Consider the following 19,518-nt stretch of genomic DNA (forward strand, 5'->3'; position numbering starts at 1 on the left):
GTATATAGAATAGTCCCACATCGACTATATTATGTAATTAGCTGTAATCTCTCTCTATATATAATAAAGTCTCCGTAGTGCTTTACAAGACACACGGTTTATTCAAATGCCTCTTGGTCTTTCGTATCTTAGCAGTCATCGATGTATGGATGTAAGAAAGCAGGAAACTGTGACAAGTAAAGATGTCTTGAAGATTCTGTGAACGGTTGACTACCAATCGACATACTTGATGGTTGACTTGCTGTTGGTTTTGTGCATGATCTCTTCGTAGTTTGACTCCCCTGCAAACCCTCGGCATACTCCCACTGGCTAGGATCACGATGCACATCACTCTCTTGACTCTTTCTACTCTTCTTAACTCCCCTCTTTGGCTTGTACCTCACCGACGGTGGATACATATAAGTTGTGGATGAATGTGTTAGTTCCCGAACCTTTTTCTTCAACACTCACTGGCGCCTACAATATCCAAAGTACTGAAATATGTTTTCAACTCTTCACACGCTACTTCTAAATTCCACTTTGTACCACTCTCATCATGACTGACCTCATGCTTTGCAATGTGCAATTTCATTCAAAATACATGAATTGAGTCTAAAGGAACAAGATTGCCTAGTATTTAGAAACCGGCAAGCTGACACGCACACGGTAACCCGTGTGCTGTTATTATGAAGCAACCACATCTTTCTTGCCTTGAACGAACAAATTTTACCATTTCTAGTTCTTTTCAAATGAGCTGTATACATTGTCTTAAGACAAAATTGTGCAACCTGACATAGAATAGAGTGTTATACCGATGCTCAATGTTGACAATACTTTTTTGAAACGACACTCTGATTGAACCTAGCTGCAATTTCAACATGGTGTTCACAGCATCTCAACTTCGGCATAAACCTTCCCGACTTGTAGTCAACATGTTTTTTAGTCTTCAATGAGCAGACTTCACCCTAAAAATCGTAAATAGAAATATATGTTAAAATATGATAAGTTATGTAATAACATCAAAGTGTCATGTTTCGTGTACCTGTTTGTTGTTGTGTTCCTTAAATGAATGACTTTGTTAGTTCAAGCAACAATAAACCTTTCTTTATAAGATGTCAACCATGTTTCATTCACATATTTAACAAATAAAGGAATATCAGCACAAACAGTCTCAAAGTGCTTGAAGTGTTCGACAAATTCAGTTTCTGTATTTGAATACATGATATTGTTCCATAGATCCATGTCATTGTTCTTGTCTTTCTGATTTAACACACTCTTTACATTTCATACTAACGTTCTTTGAAATATGGAACGAACACAACTTATGAGTTGCATTTGGGAACACAAATTGCATGACATTCATCAACGCAAGTTCCCGGTCCGTCACCACAACCTTCGGTAGCAATTTCTTCGAAAAGAACAACTCTTTGAGCTTCTACAATGCCCATTTGAAATTCTCCTCTCTTTTATGTTCCAAATAGGCAAAACCAACATAAAAAGTCAACGAACGTAACACCAACAATCCCAAGCAGTGGTATCCGATACCTGTACGATCAAGATGCACATAATCAAACTGATAAATCAACATCTACAAAAGATATCAGGATGTGCAATCAAATATTCTCTTCCTATTTGTCTTGTATGTGCAATCAAAAATCAACATCAAATGAAACATATTCAACAACTTCATTGAATCAGGATGTGTCCAAAAGTTGTCAGCGACAACATATGAGTCGTCCCTATTTCTAGTCCAACTATGTATTTCTTTCTATGAATAAGACTAACAACATCTGCATTTTTGTCAATAGACCTCTCTTGCTCTTTCTTTACGTAGCTCTAGCTTTATACAACTAGGTAACACTCGTGAGGTTTTCTGGATCCTTGTCTTTCAAAGCAACAACTATGTACCTTGGAGCCATATTGTACTTCTTCATGTCATTCACAATTTTTTTTTTCATGATCTTTTAGACGGCCCAATATGTCATGGTCTTCCAAATCCTCAGATGGTTTATGATTGTGCATCCCGCACCTAACAAATCACCTTCAAACCAATACCACTTGGAACAAATCTCAGCCTAAAATGACATTTAACGTTGTACTATAAATGCCTTCTGAGGAGTTATTGCTTTCAAACGCATTATTTCTTTTGTAATTTCCTCCTCTCTCACAACCTGTAATCAATTTATCATTCCTCTCAGGCCTTCCATTAACAGAATCAGAACGAATGGTGACAACAATAATACCATGCCGTTTACCAGTAGCCTGTGCCCATGCTAAAATTTCAGATCTGGACTTAAATATCTGTTAATTAAAAAAGAGTGTACTATCAATATCATAGAAACAGGAAAATCTTTAAAAATTGCATACGTTACATAGAAAACATACAACATCAGTGGTGAAGAACCCCGTAAAATCTGTACAGGATTTCGTAGAAGAAGCTGTCGGTTCTGGCCCACACAAGTATAACATTTTTGTGCAAACTTACCAGAAATTTGAAGTATAAACAAAATTTCCGGTACCGCAAATTACAAAATTGCTGGGAAATTTTGTTATTAACCGGAAATTTTGAAAATTTCCAGTATTTTCTTTGGTATTTTTGAGCAACACCGGGATTTTCAAAATTTCCGGTAAATCGCCTCAAAAAATTTTGTAATTTACACACAATTTCCGGCAAGACTCATATTTGGATATCGAAAATTTCGAATTGGATACTGGAAATTTACTTTTTACTGCATGTCCATAATGGTTTTTTCTTAGTATTTTCTATTTTTTAGGTAAATAATAGAAAGCACATTTTTGTTATTATGAAAATACGAGGAGGTGACAGGTGTAACTTGGAAGGTGGGTTTATATCCTCACTTAATTCCAACAGTACCCTTCTTAGATTGTTTGTAATAATAGAGAATGATTGGGGGTTAGTTGATTGATTAATACTCTATCCCTAAATATAAGCACCCATTTGACATAAGTTTTGTTCCTAAATACAAGTTTTGTTAAGTGCTCTTAATATCGTATAGACTTGTTTAGTTGATTGGATGCTTCATTCCGGATTCAATCTTCTATGTTAGCTCCAAACATTTATATCTAATATTTTTGTTGGTTTTTAATTTATCAAAAAAATGAACATATGCAGTGTTTTCAGTCTTCCACAATGTCAGTATTTGTCCTCAAATTTGAAAAATCAGCAATGCAGTGCTGCACATCCCACCGAAAGTTCTGATAAAATCACTACCAAACAGAGGTATGGTTTTATATGAAGATATGCAGTGCTGTTAAATTGTTAATGTCCAAACCAGCTGTACATTAATTAACTGTATATTTTGTATTTAAATAGGATTAATATCCCATATGAGACTTGATTAGCTGTATGATTAATCTTTAGAGAAATCATTGACCCTTAGTTATGGAATTGAATATGGGCAATGATTAGAATTTATTAGGAATTTCCTTTTGTTATTACATTGATCCTATTTAAGAGCATAAACTCTTCGATCAATAACATTTGAAAAATTATCTCTGACATGGCACCAGAGCTCCAAAATTCATAGGAGCCTGTTAAAATTTGTGGCCTTCATTTGCCGTTTTCTCCCTAAAAAAGCTTTGCACCCAACAAAACTTAGAATGTCTGAACCAATTAATACCCCTGCCCCAAATTGTTCTGTTGAGTTGCAAAATGTTCAACCTAGCCTTCGTCTCAATGGCAAACACTACCTCAAATGGTCTCACTTTGTCCAAACCTTTTTAAAAAGGAAGGTAAATTGAATCATCTTACAGGAAAGGATACCCCAAAAGCTACAGACAGTAAATTTGCTTCATGGGATGAAGATGCTGTTGTAATGTCATGGCTATGAAATTTCATGGTACCGGAGATCAGTGACGCGAGCATATTCATGAAGACTGCCAAAGAGGTGTGGGACAGTTGTAAAGAAAACTATTTCAAGGTTGGTGATGCTGCACAAATTTACAAAATTAAGATGAAGATTGCAACTACCAAACATGGAGACCGAGCCATTAGTGAGTACGCCCAAACTCTACAAAATCTATGGCTGGATTTGGATCACTATGAACAATTTGAAGCAAAATTCACAATAGATGCTATGGTAGAAACCCAAGAAATTGATATAGCAAATGGGGGATAGTTTTTGAATGAATTGAAGAAATGGAAAAGGAAATACAATAGTAACCACCAGAGCAAACTGCTCCTACCAGAGTAGTAACTCCTAATTGAAATAAAACACTTCCCGCCCCTCAATATCCCTACCCACGTGCATCTATATAGCACTCCCTAAGTAACTACTTGTCCCCACTAACCTTTCTCCTAGACTAAACTTCCCAATTAGTGGGCCTACATGGACCCAGCCCAACATCAATATTATGGACCCTATCATGCTACTTTACTAAAAAATTATAAGGAGAAGGACATAATCTATAAGTTCTTGACAGGCCTGAACAACGAGTTTGATCCTATAAGGATCCAAGTACTCAGAAAAGAGTTATCCTCACTCAATAAAACCATGGCTACTTTTCGAGCAGAAGAGGCGCAAAGAGGAGTGATGATGGAACTTCAATCAACTGAAAGTTCTGCCTTAGTAACTCAAAGCCGAGGGAAGAACATTGACTAATGGAAGATCGGTCAAAACCCGGAGGAGCCCCTAAGATGGAGATTGAAAGAGGGGATAACAAGGATTCTCCATGGCGTACCTTCAACAAGAAAGATGCTAGAAACTCCATGGAAAACCATAAAATCAGAACCGAAATTGGAACATCAAAGACTTTCAACGAGGAGGACCAACACATGCCCACTTGGTCAAGTCAAGTGTTGTAGAGGGAAGTAATTTCAAACCAACTGCAGACTTCAATTCAGAAGAAATTACAAAACTAAGAGAATTACTAGACTCTTTAGTCAAACCCATAAATACATGAAGTTCTTCTGTGGCATTATCAGGTATTTCTCGCGTCACGACTATGCTTTTAGCGCTAATACAATCTACAGCAAAAAGGACCTGGGTTGTTGATTCAGGAGCTACAAATCACATAACACATTCTTCTATTGAGTTTATATCTTATAAACCTTGTCCCAGTAATAAAATGATTGTTGCTGCAAATGGCACTTTTATTACTGTTGTTGGAAAAGAAGATATTCCCCTAAGTCATAACTTAATTTTGAGAGATGTCTTGCATGTGCCCAAATATCTGCAAAATTGTTGTCTATTCACAAACTTGCAACATATTTACAATGCTTAGTGACATTCACTTCTACATTGTGCAAATTTTAGGATCAGGGAACGGGGAAGATGATTAGACTTGCTAGAGAAGACAATGGGACAAGTAACATTAAGAATCAACTTCCATTGTCTTTATTGTCAAAATCTATTCCTTTCCTCCATAAAGAAATCTATTCCTTTCCTCCATAAAGAAATCATGTTGCGTCACTTTTGGTTGGGTCATCCCTATTCAACACTCTCAAAAATATGTTTTCCACCTTGTTTCAAGGTATAAACTTAGGAATTTTTCATTGTGATGATTGTGAACTTGCTAGACACAAACGTGTTAAGCTTTCATAATAATAATAAAAGAATGTCTACTCCTTTTTCTTTAGTCAATAGTGATGTTTGGGGCCCTTCCAATATTCCAAATATATCCGGAGCCCGCTGGTTTGTCATTTTTATTGATGATTGTACTCAAGTGTCATGGGTGTATATCTCTTGAAACAAAAAAAGTGAAGTCAGTCAAAATTTTACTTTGTTTTTCAAATGATTAGAACCCAATTTGAGACTACCATTAAACGGTTTCGTTTTGATAATGGCAAAGATCAAACATTTTCTTCCTTTTTCAATGAACATGGTATTATTCATGAATCATCATGTGTCCACACCCCACAACAAAATGGGGTGGCTGAAAGAAAAATTGGGCATATTCTCAACGTTATCCGAGTTATTCCTTACAAATGTTCCATAACAATATTGGGGGATGCTGCCCTTACTGCAGCCTACTTGATTAATCGCTTACTCTCTCTCAAATTCTTCTGAACAACAACCCTTTATTCAGCTACTCTCTAAATTCTATCCAAATTTCAAAACTTCAAATAACTAGGATCTTTGGGTGCGTGTCATTTGTCCATGTTCATTCTCCACATTAAGGAAAACTTGATCCTCGAGCTATTAAATGCAGATTTCTTAACTACTCCCCTACCCAAAAATGTTAAGGTTATAAGTGTTGTCATCCTACAACAACAAAAATATTGTGTCTATTGATGTCACTTTTGTCAAAACTGAATCCTTTTTTTCCAAACCTTATCTTCAAGGGGAGAAACCATGCATTGAAAATAAGGACGATTTGTTCAAAGTCCTCTCTTTTATACCCAAGACACCTAAGTCAAGTCCTATTACCATGTCCTTACAGACTCCTAATGCTACTCATCCAATACAAGTTTACACAAGAAGGACAACACCTATTATCCAACCTGCGCAAGTCCTAGAATCTGACCTAATTCTAGAAACTGTAACTAATGATACCATTTTAGAGGAGCAAAATATGCTTACTGAAACTGAAGCTGTTGGGACTGTTTTAGAGGAGTAGAATATATCACAGATGATGAGGATCTTCCAATTGCATTAAGGATGAATGTTAGAGCATGTACAAAAAGATCAAAGTATCCATTGTCTCACTTTATATCCTATGATAATATGTCTAACAATCATAGAATGTTTTCTTGCTCATTTAAACACTACAATCATCCCAATAACAGCTATAGAAGCACTAAATACTAAAGAGTGGAGAGAAGCTATGGAACTTGGAAGTTTGTAGAGCTTCCTAAAAACAAGAAATTTGTTGGTTGTAAATGGGTATTCACCCTCCCTTAAATACAAGGCTGATGGAATACTAGAAAGGTATAAATCAAGACTAGTAGCCAAGAGGTACACACAAACATATGAGCATGACTATCATGAGACTTTCTCCCGTTGCAAAAATTAGCACGATCATAATTTTATTATCTTTGGTAGCCAACTATGAATGGAATTTGCGATAATTCGATCTTGAAGAGGAAATTTACATGGAGGTCCCACCTGGGTTTAACTTTGAGAAAGGAAAAGTTTGTAAGTTAAGGAAGGCTCTTTATGGACTGAAACAGTCCCTTGGGGCCTGGTTTGGCAGGTTTACTACTGTGATGACAGGCATGGGGTATAAACAAAGTCAAGGAGATCACACTTTATTTACTAAGCATTCAGTCTTAGGGGGAGTTACTGCACTAGTTGTTTATGTTGATGATATAGTTGTAACAGGAAATTATGAAGCAGTAATAGACAGTCTAAAAGTGTGTTTGCTGAAAGAGTTCGAAGTAAAAGAATTAGGCAGATAAAAATATTTTTTGGGCCTTGAGGAGGCATGTTGCGAACCCGAAAATCTGCAACTTAGAGAATATAGAAGAAATGGATTAAAATGCACAAATATGAAAAATAGTGTATTATTTCTGAAACTGAAAGGTAAATGCAAGAGGATGAATATCCTAATGCCCACAGAGCAAAGCTCCTACAGAGGCATGAAGCCAGCTGTTCATAACAAACTATATTCTTCCATGATGATTTCACACTCCCTCGCCTCACTCTATATACTACTATAGAGGCATAACAAACTTGCCAACTAAGCAGCCTACCCCACTCATTATTTACCATATAACCTCACCACACTCTTTATTACAATAATAGCCCTTTTCTTATATCTCTCATACTCGGGTCTCTATCTATACCCACCCCTTCAAAACAACCTTGTCCCCAAGGTTGAAATTTGCATCCATCAAACTTGCCTCTATCAAATACAAAGTTGAGCAATCCATGAACATTAAGCAAACCTTTTCAGCAGTAGTCACAATTTGTAGCTGCCATAGGAAAATTGAGCTCTCCTAGGTCCCATTGTCGGATCGGCACCGACATTATCCTCTCATTATCTGATGATCCTTGTTTTGGATAAATGCATTCAGTGGAAGAGACTTTGCAGATGCTTATGAATGATACACCAACAAAAATGCTTGAGGGAATTCCAAATCTTTCCCCTATCATATACAAAATTAAGCCCGCTGCAGAAAGTGAGTAAGTTCCTCCAATAGCCTTCGCAAACAATTACTACCTTCATAATATTGAACTTCCTTGGATCCCTTTGTATGATCAAAGTTGTTGGGTTTCCCGACATCATTTCAAAACAAAACTCATAGTCTCCATTCTTTCTACCCACTGCTATCATTTCCTTCCATGTATTTTGAATATTGAAAATTGACACAAGAGCAAACTCATTTGAAACCTCCAATATATCAATTATTGATTTCTCTGCAATTCTTAAGGACATGATCACACCATTTATTATTTCCTCCATTGCAAAATTCTCAAACTGAAGAGCAAGTGTCATTCTCTTGTTGTCACATACCATAACTTCATTTGTCAACTTAGATGTATATAAGAAAGAAACCTCCAAATCCTTTATCAAATATGTTGCTGCGTAAAGCCCATCCCAGGATTCTATTACACTTGATAAACAATTATATACTCCCATAAAAGCCAGAAAGAAGCAACAGAGGTTAAAGCCAAGCAACAGAGGTTAAAGCCAACCACCTTTAATATACTTGGTTCAGGGGATGTTGTAGTGTTGTTAATATATGAATGCAGAACTGCTAGGTAAACTAAGTAATCAAAATTACTTACCTCTGACATAAACAAAAATAATAACCAAGCCCTCCCTTCATTCCTTTTAGGCAAATGCTCTTCTGATAGTAACTCATTTCTCATATCACAACTAGTTATATTACAAATCAAATCTTCAAAATCATGTGTTAATGGTGGTTTCTTCAACAACGACCACCTGATTTTGGCAATTAAATTAACATCCAACACCTCAAAATGTGGAGGGAATAAATCAATGACCAGAGGTGCCGATGATAAAGTCACAACAATATGCTCTATAGTGGCATGGAGATGCAACAACGTGCTTTTAGAGGAAGCATGCATAGAAGATTGCAAGAGACAATGAGAGGCCGACAGCTGGGGTGGCGGCGGCGGCGCACATACTGGAGACGTCAGCAAAGTGCATGAGTGAGTAAACGCAGTCTGCACGCTATCAATCACCACTCTCTCTTGAATTGAATCTTGTGAGAGTACGCCTTGAGATTGGTTATCAAATGCCGTATTGTCGTGTGCAGAGAAGCTCTTGGAGAAACAGGTCAAATCTACTATTTTCATTTTAACCAACATTCCTGGGCCCCATTTTTCTTGTACCCAAATGTTCTCAACCGGGTCAAATAGCCATATCCCAGCCCACATGGTAATTTTAACCGCCTCAAATGGAAAAGTAAGGCTCATTAGGTTAAAAGAAGTATTAAAAGTGCCAATTACCCAATCTACCCCTACCTTTTCCCAGAACCTTCCAACAATAGTAATGGTGATTTTACTCACCCTTGCATGTTGATTAGAATCAATGGTCACTAATGATACACTGACCGACAAAAGTGGAGCTATTTCCCGACGATGAAGTACCAAAATCTTTTGCACTCTTTCTTCCTGTATTTGTTTCCCCAGTGATTTTTGATTTGGTGCCCCAGCACCTGAATAAATGTTTTGTCGTTCCAGAGGTTTTAGCGGTAGTGAAAAAAACACAACAGTTGAATCATCATCCCGTGGCTTGGGTGGCGGTTCTTGCCGTGGAAGTGTTGTCGCGAGTTGATCAGAGTCCCGCGATTCTAACGGACGTAATTCCGGAGAGAATATATCAGGTGACTTTGGTTCGAGTAAAATCTTAATCAGTGAATCCAAGTCCGGTGGTTCCGGCGACGGAGGTGGCTCAAACACAAACACCTGATGCTTTCCTCTTTGTATCTCATTCACTTCTTTCGCCTCCATCACAATCTCCACGATCTTTTCTGGCTGAGGTGTTAACCTTTGTAATTCATTACTAGTCATGACTTCTCCAGAATTGTTCATCACCTGTAGCACCGATTCAGTCTCGCCATCCTTTGACTTTGTATCGTTCTCAGGAGTTTCATTCATAACGTATCCATGACTTTCTTCCTTCTCAACTTCTGCAGCTTCCATCATCTCCCACAGATCTAGAATGAATTTTATAATGAAACCCATTTCAAAAGACTTCCACGTGATATCCTGTTTACCTTTCTTCTAAGAGAGCCACCAGGTTAAAGCATCCCCACTCAACCCAAATGCAGTCACCCATCCCACCTTTCTTTTTTCACAAAGCCAAGTGTTAGCCTCAAAATACCGATCTAATTGGATCAGCCACCAATAGCCATCTTCTGTCCTGTCGAATCTAGGAACCACCTTCGTAGATATCATTGGCTCTCTGTCGGATCCGGTAGGTCGGACCATTGTTGTGAACCCGAAAATTTTCAACTTAGAGAATATAGAAGAAATGGATTAAAATGCACAAATATGAAAAATAGTGTATTATTTCTGAACCTGAAAGGTAAATGCAAGAGGATGAATATCCTAATGCCCACAAAGCAAAGCTCCTACAGAGGCATGAAGCCAACTGTTCATAACAAACTATATTCTTCCATGATGATTTCACACTCCCTCACCTCACTCTATATACTACTATAGAGGCATAACAAACTTGCCAACTAAGCAGCCTACCCCACTCATTATTTACCATATAACCTCACCACACTCTTTATTACAATAATAGCCCTTTTCTTATATCTCTCATTCTCGGGTCTCTATCAAGGCACACTCTTGTCATGGTATTTTCATCTCTCAACAGAAATATGTGTTGGATTTATTATCTGAAACTGGTAAATTGGGATGCAAACCAGTAGAAACTCCAATTGAACAAAATCAGAGACTTAACGAATTTGTTAAAGATGCAACTGTGGGCAGAGAATCCTATCAAAAGTTGGTTGGAAAGTTAATCTATTTATTTCACACTAAGCCAGGCATAACTTTTGCAGTGGGAGTGGTAAGTAAGTTCATCCATAATCCCAAAGAAAATCATCTTAGAGCTGTTTATCGAATTCTGCAATACTTGAAGGGCACTCCTGGAAAAGGAATTATGTTTACAAAAGGTCAAGGAATTACTTTGGAAGCCTATACAGACGCGCTGACTATGCTGGATCTGTAGATGACAGGAGATCCACCTCCGTATATTGTACTTTTCTTGGAGGAAACTTGATGACTTGGAGGAGCAAAAAAACAAAATGTTGTTGTGAGGTCAAGTGCAGAAGCAGAATTTCGGGCTATGGCTTTAGGAATTTGTGAACACCTATGGCTGAAAATAATTCTACATGACCTAAAGATTGAATAGAATGGACCTATGAAATTATATTGGGACATCAAGTCAGCAATAAACATTGCACATAATCCGGCGCAACATGATAGAACTAAGCATGTCGAAGTAGACATACATTTCATCAAAGAAAATTTGGATAATAGGACAATATGTATACCATTTATATTCACTGGAAATCAGCTGGCAGATGTTCTTACAAAAGGCTTAAGTGATTTTACATTTCAATCTATCATGGCTAAGTTGGGAATGGTTAACATCCACTCTCCAACTTGAAGGGGAGTGTCAAAACCAGCTGTACATTAATTAGCTTAGATGTATATTTTGTATTTAAATAGGATTAATATCCCATAAACATCAGACTTGGATACAAGACTCCTAGTCCTAATTAAATACTATGATAGACTAAGATACTAGGTGATAACATTAATGCTTGATAATTATCTTATATTAACACTCTGCCCCAAGCCATATCCATTTAGCCAAAAGACTCTCTAGCAGTTATTGTCCCCCTCTCTCCAGTCTCCGCATGTCCTACTCTGTTCTATCTTCCCACTCGATATAAGTAATAATGATAAGCCTAACATTATTCTTTCAAAGCATAGGCATAGAGAGCATACTGATTATCATTTGTCTTTCCAGGTCCAGTTGGAAACCTCCATTTGATAAAGGAAATAAAAAAATGAGCAAGAAGCGCGCTCTTGAAGAGGATGACGAGTTGGATCCTATGGACCCCAGCTCCTATTCAGATGCTCCTCGTGGTGGCTGGTATGGATATATTTGCCTACTCACGTACATTAATTTATGATACTGAATTGTTTATTGCTTATTGTAGTGATAGCTCGTGTTCTGTCCAAAATCCTTTATGATTTATTTCAGGGTGGTGGGTCTGAAAGGTGTGCAGCCAAGAGCAGCTGACACAACAGCAACCGTATGTACCTTCTTTCCTTTTCTTTTCAGAAACTCATGCATTTTCAACTAAGTGTTCATCCAACCTTATATACCTAGATTTTTCAATATTCTCAAAGGAGTTTTATAGTTTTCTTGTTATAATCACAAAGTTGGCGACCAACTGTGTGAATGAATTTATGGAGTTGAATTGGTGGATATTAGAGTTCATTAAAAAATATGTCAATATTGTTTTCATTGCTTCTTCAAATGCATTATTTCTAATTAGCTTTCATTTCATCTTATCTCTATCACAATTAAAAAGAAAAATTCGTAACCAATTTTCATTCCTGCCACCAAAACCAACCTAGGTAGTCAATAGCAGCCTGGAGCGCCGCTATCGCGGAGGTGCGTGGCGGAGGCCGTCCAAAGTGGTGAGGCGTGGGATAGGGTCGCGGCCGCTCCTAGGGTTTTTGTGGGACGCGAGAGTGGGGTGTGGCCTGGAGCAAATTATGGGCCGCTTTCCTGTTTTTCACTTGAAAAATCTAAATTATCCCTTAAAGTTAAAATATTTTGGCAATTTCTTTTTACACCCATATATCTTTTTACAAACCTGCGGTGAAATTCCTAAAATACCGCTATATTTTAGATGTGCATCTCCGAAGACACTTTTTAAAAAAAATATGACTTTGAAGATGCACATCCGAAATAACTCAATTTTTGATCTTGGATTTTTTTAGATATGCCAATATTTGTTAACAAATTAAAATCAAGGTGAATCAATTGTATTAATAGTATAATTAATTGTATTAATCAAAATATATAATTAAATATATACCATTTTAATTTAGATATATAATTAAATATATATCATTTTTATCAAGATATATAATTAATTAAATATTTAAATTAAATCAACACATTCTTCTCATAAAATTAATTAAAGAAAAAAGTTAATATAAATTAAAAATTAAAAATGTTTATTAAAGAATAATTACTTTACTATAAATTAAAAATTATAATATTTAATCGTAACACACCAAATGCATAATGTTGTAGTCATTTAGAAAATAATTACTTTTATATTTTAAAAAAATTTGTGACAAATAAATTATTACAAAATTAAAACTTTATTTAATTTTTTTATTCCTTATTTATAACAATTTGTATTTAAGTTATTCTTTATTAATAATAATTTAGTCTAATTATATTATAAATAAATATTTTTTCAAAATAAAATTAAAAAATTGGAATATTGGGATCCGTCGGATATGCATATCCGAATTAACCAATATTCCAAATTTTTTTCGGAAAGGTTTTTTTTGGATATGCATATCCGAAAAAAGACATTTTAATTTAACGTTTAAATGAGAAATGTTCAAAGAAAGGTGATTTCGGATATGCATATACTCCCTCCATTCCTATTTATAAGTAAATTTTGACTTTTTTGATTCATTGTACAAATGATGTATTTAGACTCTATATATGTTAGATACATCAATTATTCAATGAATCTAAAAAATTAAAATTTGCTTATAAACAGGAATGGAGGGAGTACGTAATAATTGAAAATGTGATAGGAGAGTGTCTTCGAATATGCATATCCGAAGGATACTTTGTGGTTTTCAGGGATGTTTTTCATCCTATGAATGTACAAAGAAATTGCCAACATTTGAAGGGTTATTTGGGCTTTTCGCTTTCCTTTCAATTGTAAACTGTTTTAACCTAGCCGCCTTCCACCGCGCCGTTTATTTTCATCTACAACTTTTTGTTCATGTAACATTTTGATCAAGACTGGTTGATTCTTGATGTTGATAGAGTGTTTTGATTAAGACTTGTGGATTTGAGCTTTTTTTTTATTCAGCCTTGTGTTTTGATATGGGAATGTATTATGGGTTGAATTTAATTTTACAGTAAATATATGTTTATGTTTATAATATTATTCGCGTAAATTTGTTCAAAAAATTATTAAAAAGCGGTCATCCCGGTTCACGCCATCCCACTTAGGATTGACGACTATCTAGCCACCAACCTAAAAAATGAAAATGAAGATGTTTCTAGAAGTTATCTAGTCACCAACCTAAAAAATGAAAAATGTAGATGTTTTTAGAAGTTATCTAGCCGCCAACCTAAAAAATGAAAACGAAGATGTTTCTTGAAGTTATTGCTGCTTTTCAGAAACATAAGAAATGCATGCTGAAATATGCCCTTCATGGTTATATTTTTGGTTTCAGTTTGATCTTTCTCAAAGCTCCACATGATGAATAAGCTCTCTTGATCTATTTCAGGGTCCTCTGTTTCAACAACGACCATATCCATCACCCGGAGCTGTTTTACGAAAGAATGCTGAAATTGCCTCCCAGAAAAAGAAACCAAATTCAAATTTTATTCCCATGTCCAAGAGAGGCGATGGGAGTGATGGGCTTGGTGATGCAGACTAATACCATCTTTATCAACACAAACATGTTCACCTTTGTCATGTTATTTGTAAGTTAGCTAAGGATGCATTTTGTTGTGAAAACCAGTTTTGCTGTTGTGCAATAATATTCTGTGGTTTTACTGGGAAATACTGGGGGGAAAGTATCGATTTTGATGCGTGACTGGACAGAAGATATCTCTGTACCACATAACTGGTGTTTATAAACTTTTGAGGCAAGTGATGATAAAACTTGCACTTAGCTTGGTAATTCACGAGCTGACCGAGAAGCATATGATTTTTCATGAATTGAAAGTTCAAGAGGACCTCAAGATTGGGAACGAAAGCACCTTTCAGAATTTTCAATGCTCTTTTCTTTTTGTTAATCTTTGGATTTTCCTGTGAATCATATTTATTATTTAAGAAATATAAGGAATTTTTTAACCCACCCTATGTTTCTTTTACGCACCACGCAAATTTCTAAAAATGCCTTGAAAATCGGATATACATTTCCAGAACAAAACCATACACATTTTACGACTTAATTTATTTTGGAGATGCATTTCCACGGTTCCTAATTTTACATCTTTAGAAAATGTTTTGCTTCCATGATACTGTAGCATCTACTTTGTTCCATTCATTAGCTGTTAGTAAATTAGCCCATTTTAATGAATTGGGTTATATAGTGTGGGGATCCGACTGCATGGTCCTTTCACTTGACATACTCGATAACAGGATCTTGGGCTAGTTCAAAAGCAAGTAACGTGTGGCGTGCGCTAACTGAACAGACTCGATGAGACTGTGCGGAGGTTGATTGTGAACCCTTTTCGTATGCCTTCAATGAGGACTTAACGATGTGCCTATAAAGAGGTCTTATTGCACCGTGACTCTTTGCTGCAAAGCACAGAATATAAACACGCACAGTCATGGCCTCCTAAAGAGTACTTCCAGGCTACAATATGAATGCCTCCCTACTTCTCATGGCAATATATGATGCGGAATGAAAATAAAAGGGAACTTGAGAAAATACTGATATATATATATATATATATATATATATATATATATATATATATATATATATATATATATATATATATATATTAGTATTTTAACTATATTACTGTTCTGGTCTGGATTGAGCAGGCCCAACACTTATACCAAGGCCGAACAGGCCCACTCATTGGGGTGAGGTCGAGTAGGCTCATTCACGCTCCATGCCTAATAACGCGCACAAGTTGTTACGAGCGTTAAGCCTACGGGCCCACTGAAGAGCATGTGATCCAACCCACTAGCGTAGGATTCGGGCAACTCCCTCCGAACCCTACGCTCTGTTCACCTAGAATGTGAGTCACTCGTTGACTCAACCCTACCATGTAGGATTCTGGCAGTTTCCTAGAATGTGGGTCTCCAATAGATCCGACCCAACTAGGAAATCTTGGCCCAGCGCCGGGGGCTATAAGTACCCTCTTTCACCAGAGGGTCAGGTATTCATTATTCATTCTATCACACCTTCTCTGTACTTGCTCTTACTTTAGCATCGGAGTACCTTGCAGATACACTCCCCCAGTTCACAGAAGACCACAATTGCAGGCCCTGACGATCCATTCTGCTCAGGTACGATCAGTGGCGTCGTCTGGGGGAAACTTACTTCCCCATCTCTTCTGAGCAATAAGATCAAAGCAACTCAGTCCAATATACGATCATCATGGTCAGTAACAACAACAACACTCACCTAAATGGTGACCCTTTCGGCCTTGACCATCTGCTCCAGAATCCTGCTGCTAACGTACAGAGCCAGCCTAGAGATGATCAGGCTCACCCAGGGGACAGAGAACCTGCTTCGTCCTCGACCCAAGCCTCCATGTGGATGGTCAACCAACAAGATGACAATCACTCCACCCACGTGGACATCCCTGTGCCCGAGAATGGTGATCCAGCCACAGCACTCCTGCTTGCCGCCATCAACCGGACCAACCGCCTTTTGTTCCAGCAGAATCAGAGAATCATCACCCTGGAAAAGAAGCACCGATCACGTTCTTCCCCGCAGAGACGTCATCGATCTCGCTCCCCGACGCCTCGGAGAAGAACTCATAAATAAAGGTCCTATACGCCATCTCCACGACGAAAGGACACTCCTTCCAAGACGAGGACGAGGACAACAAGATTCTGAAAGTCCTCCACCGCGACCACGTAATCGTGGCCCCGTGCTGAAGAGAAAAATGCCAGAAAAGAAGCGAGGGCGTACTCCCCCGGGGAGAAGCACCCCTCTTCAACCTTGAAGAAAAAAGCTCATGAGAAAAACGGCCACCACAGCCCTCCCTGGCGTCGCCACCACAACCCCCGGAGAGGATATCCCCTCTCGCCTGTACGCAGTGACGGGGATGACTTTCGCAGTTCTTTGTCAGAAGAGATCAGAAGGGCCCGACTACCAAGAAAGATGGAGAAACCGCCCCTGCTAGATCCCTATGATGGAACAACCGACCCAGACGAACACATCCTCAACATCGAGGCTGCCATGGACTACCATGTGGTCCGAGGATCCATCAAGTGTCGCCTTTTTCCTATAAACCTTAGGAAAGGCATCATGACATGGTACCAGAACCTTCCCCCCAACTCCATACACTCGTGGGGAGATATGAAAACCCTATTCTCTAACCATTTCACTGCATCCCGACGACATCCCAAGTCCGAAGCGTCCCTAGAGGCCATCGTCCAAGGAGCCGATGAACCCCTTCTAGCATACCTCGAGAGATTCAACTGAGAAGCTATCCAAGTCCATACTACCGACCAGATGAAGAGATACCTCCTCGACCGCGGTTTGAATCCCGACAGCGACTTCGAAAAGGCTATCGGGATCGAGAAGGTCCACTCTATGGACGCCCTCCTCCTCAAGGCACAAGCTTACACCGCTTATGAGGAGAAAGAAGCAGCAATCAAACGTGGGCTGAGGAGTCAAGATATACCCCGGGGCTCGAAGTACGATGACCCTCCTCCTCGCCGGGTAGGAGAAAAAAGAAAGGACGACGGGTCTCGGGAAGCGAAAGATCAAAGAGGACCCTTTGGTCGCTTCACCGAGTACACACCATTGAACGCTTCTCGCGAGCGCATCCTAACAGAATGCAATATCATTGACTTCAAGAACTTCAGCGTACATGCTCCCAAGCCCAGTGCTGCCCGACTTGGGGCCGACCGATCTAAATGGTGCAAATATCACAAGAGCCACAATAATGTCACCGAAGACTGCATCCACCTTAAAGATGTAATCAAAACTTTGATCAAAGAAGGAAGGCTCGCAAAGTACACCAAAAGGGGAGAGGCTTCTCTGTCGGGAAACTCGAGAGACAAACAACCCCGAGGAGGACCGATCCCCTGATCCTGTCCAAGTTGCTCTCAGTATCTCCCGACTGTCGCACGCTCGCGAAAAATGAACAGAGTCGCCACCAATATATTTATCCCATAAGGGAAAGGAATATCAGAAAACCTAACAAAGGAAGGAACAGGGTCTTACGACCAGAGAATCTAGGTACGGGAGTCGGTTACGCAAGGGGAAGGTATTAGCACCCCTCGCGCCCATCATACTCGATGGTATCCACCTATGTTTGTTTCTATCTAAAGGGTGTGTACTATGTCTATGTCTATATGCGAATGAATGCAAAATGTAGGGAAAAGAAAGAATTGTACTCGCACGGGCCCTACCCCGCTGCCTACGTATCCTTTTCAGGAATCATAGTTACCGTAGCTCGGCTCACATGTTTCTGTTTGTTTTTGTGTTTTTTAGTTGGGCGGAGTTAACGCTCGCGCTCTTGCATAAGGGGACAACCTAGGATGCAATAGAGCGGAGATAACAATGCCCTTAAGAAATGAGAGAAGAGAGAGAGAGTTTGAGTGTTTCGAGGAAATCCCTAAGGCAAGGGAAACTCGAGTTACTCTTTGGTTTGTGTTTTTTTAGAATTTGGGAACTTACGCCCGAATGGTTCCCTAAAGCAAGGGAGATTCAAGCACTCGAATGATTCCCTAAAGCAAGGGAGATTCAAGCTTCCATTCCCTTTTTAATGATTTTCACTTTTTATTAATGTTTTTTTAAGCATTTTCTTTGTATTGTTTAAAGGGGTTTTTATTTTGATATTTGTTAGATGTTTTAATGTTGTGAAAAGAAAAGAAACTAGCCTAAGTATGAAGAAGTGGGGGACTAGCCTAATTTCTAAACCTAATTGTTATTCTAATTCTAGTTCCTAATAGAATGGGGAAAAAGTTATTTAAGTATTTCACAATATAAGAAAGTATTCACAAGAGGAAAAGAATTAAAATCTAAACTATTCACGAAAAATATATACAAACAATTGCATTTTATTCATGTTAGAAACTATTTTTGATTTAACAAAGAAAACTATTTATTTATTTATGGTTAATCAACCAATCACAAATCAAAGAAATCAATCAATTAAAATTCAATTAAAAGAAAAAGCTAATTGGGTGAAAAATGTTTTTTGTCATTTTTATTTAAGAAAAAAAAATGAATTGATATGCAAAAGAATTAAAACAAAATCAGTTTTTATTATTTATTTATTAAACAGCAAGGGGGTGCAAAAATAGTTTTAAAATGAACTAGAAGTCAATTAAAGCAGAAACTGGGCTCAAAACAAGGGGGTGGGGATAGCAAGGGCGCACTAAAGGCCCAATCCTGTAGCGAAGGTGCAATAGCAAGTGAGGGGGTACAGTTCCAGAAAGAGTCTAGGCCCAATAGCGCTATGGCCCAACGCCTCACAACTCAGCTCCATCTAGTTATCATTTCTGTTTTCATTTATTTATTATACATATAGTATAGTTTTCTTTTATAAGGAACGTGACAGGCATGCTTAACATTGAAATTAATTGGTCATGGACTTATTAAAACACTAAATGACAAAAAGCTCACAAACCAATCAGAATCCACCACGTCACAAACTAATCAT

At 37.9% G+C, this 19,518-nt stretch overlaps 1 protein-coding gene across 2 annotated transcripts in view; it reads left to right on the forward strand.

Annotated features, from left to right (window-relative positions):
• The window catches only part of LOC131644774 (uncharacterized), a 32,280-nt gene extending 17,269 nt beyond the window's left edge, over nt 1–15,011 (forward strand). The window contains exons 10-13 of one of the 2 annotated variants that reach the window (XM_058915364.1): nt 3,113–3,220; nt 11,902–12,027; nt 12,139–12,190; nt 14,436–15,011. In XM_058915364.1, coding sequence (XP_058771347.1) covers nt 3,113–3,220; nt 11,902–12,027; nt 12,139–12,190; nt 14,436–14,588 — 439 coding nt within the window. In that variant the 3' untranslated portion in view covers nt 14,589–15,011. The remainder of the gene's footprint in view (nt 1–3,112; nt 3,221–11,901; nt 12,028–12,138; nt 12,191–14,435) is intronic. The other variant, XM_058915365.1, reaches the window with a different exon arrangement.
• Nucleotides 15,012–19,518: the final 4,507 nt, after the last annotated feature.

Source organism: Vicia villosa, linkage group LG1 (assembly GCF_029867415.1).
Source record: "Vicia villosa cultivar HV-30 ecotype Madison, WI linkage group LG1, Vvil1.0, whole genome shotgun sequence".
NCBI classification, from domain to species: Eukaryota; Viridiplantae; Streptophyta; class Magnoliopsida; order Fabales; family Fabaceae; genus Vicia; species Vicia villosa.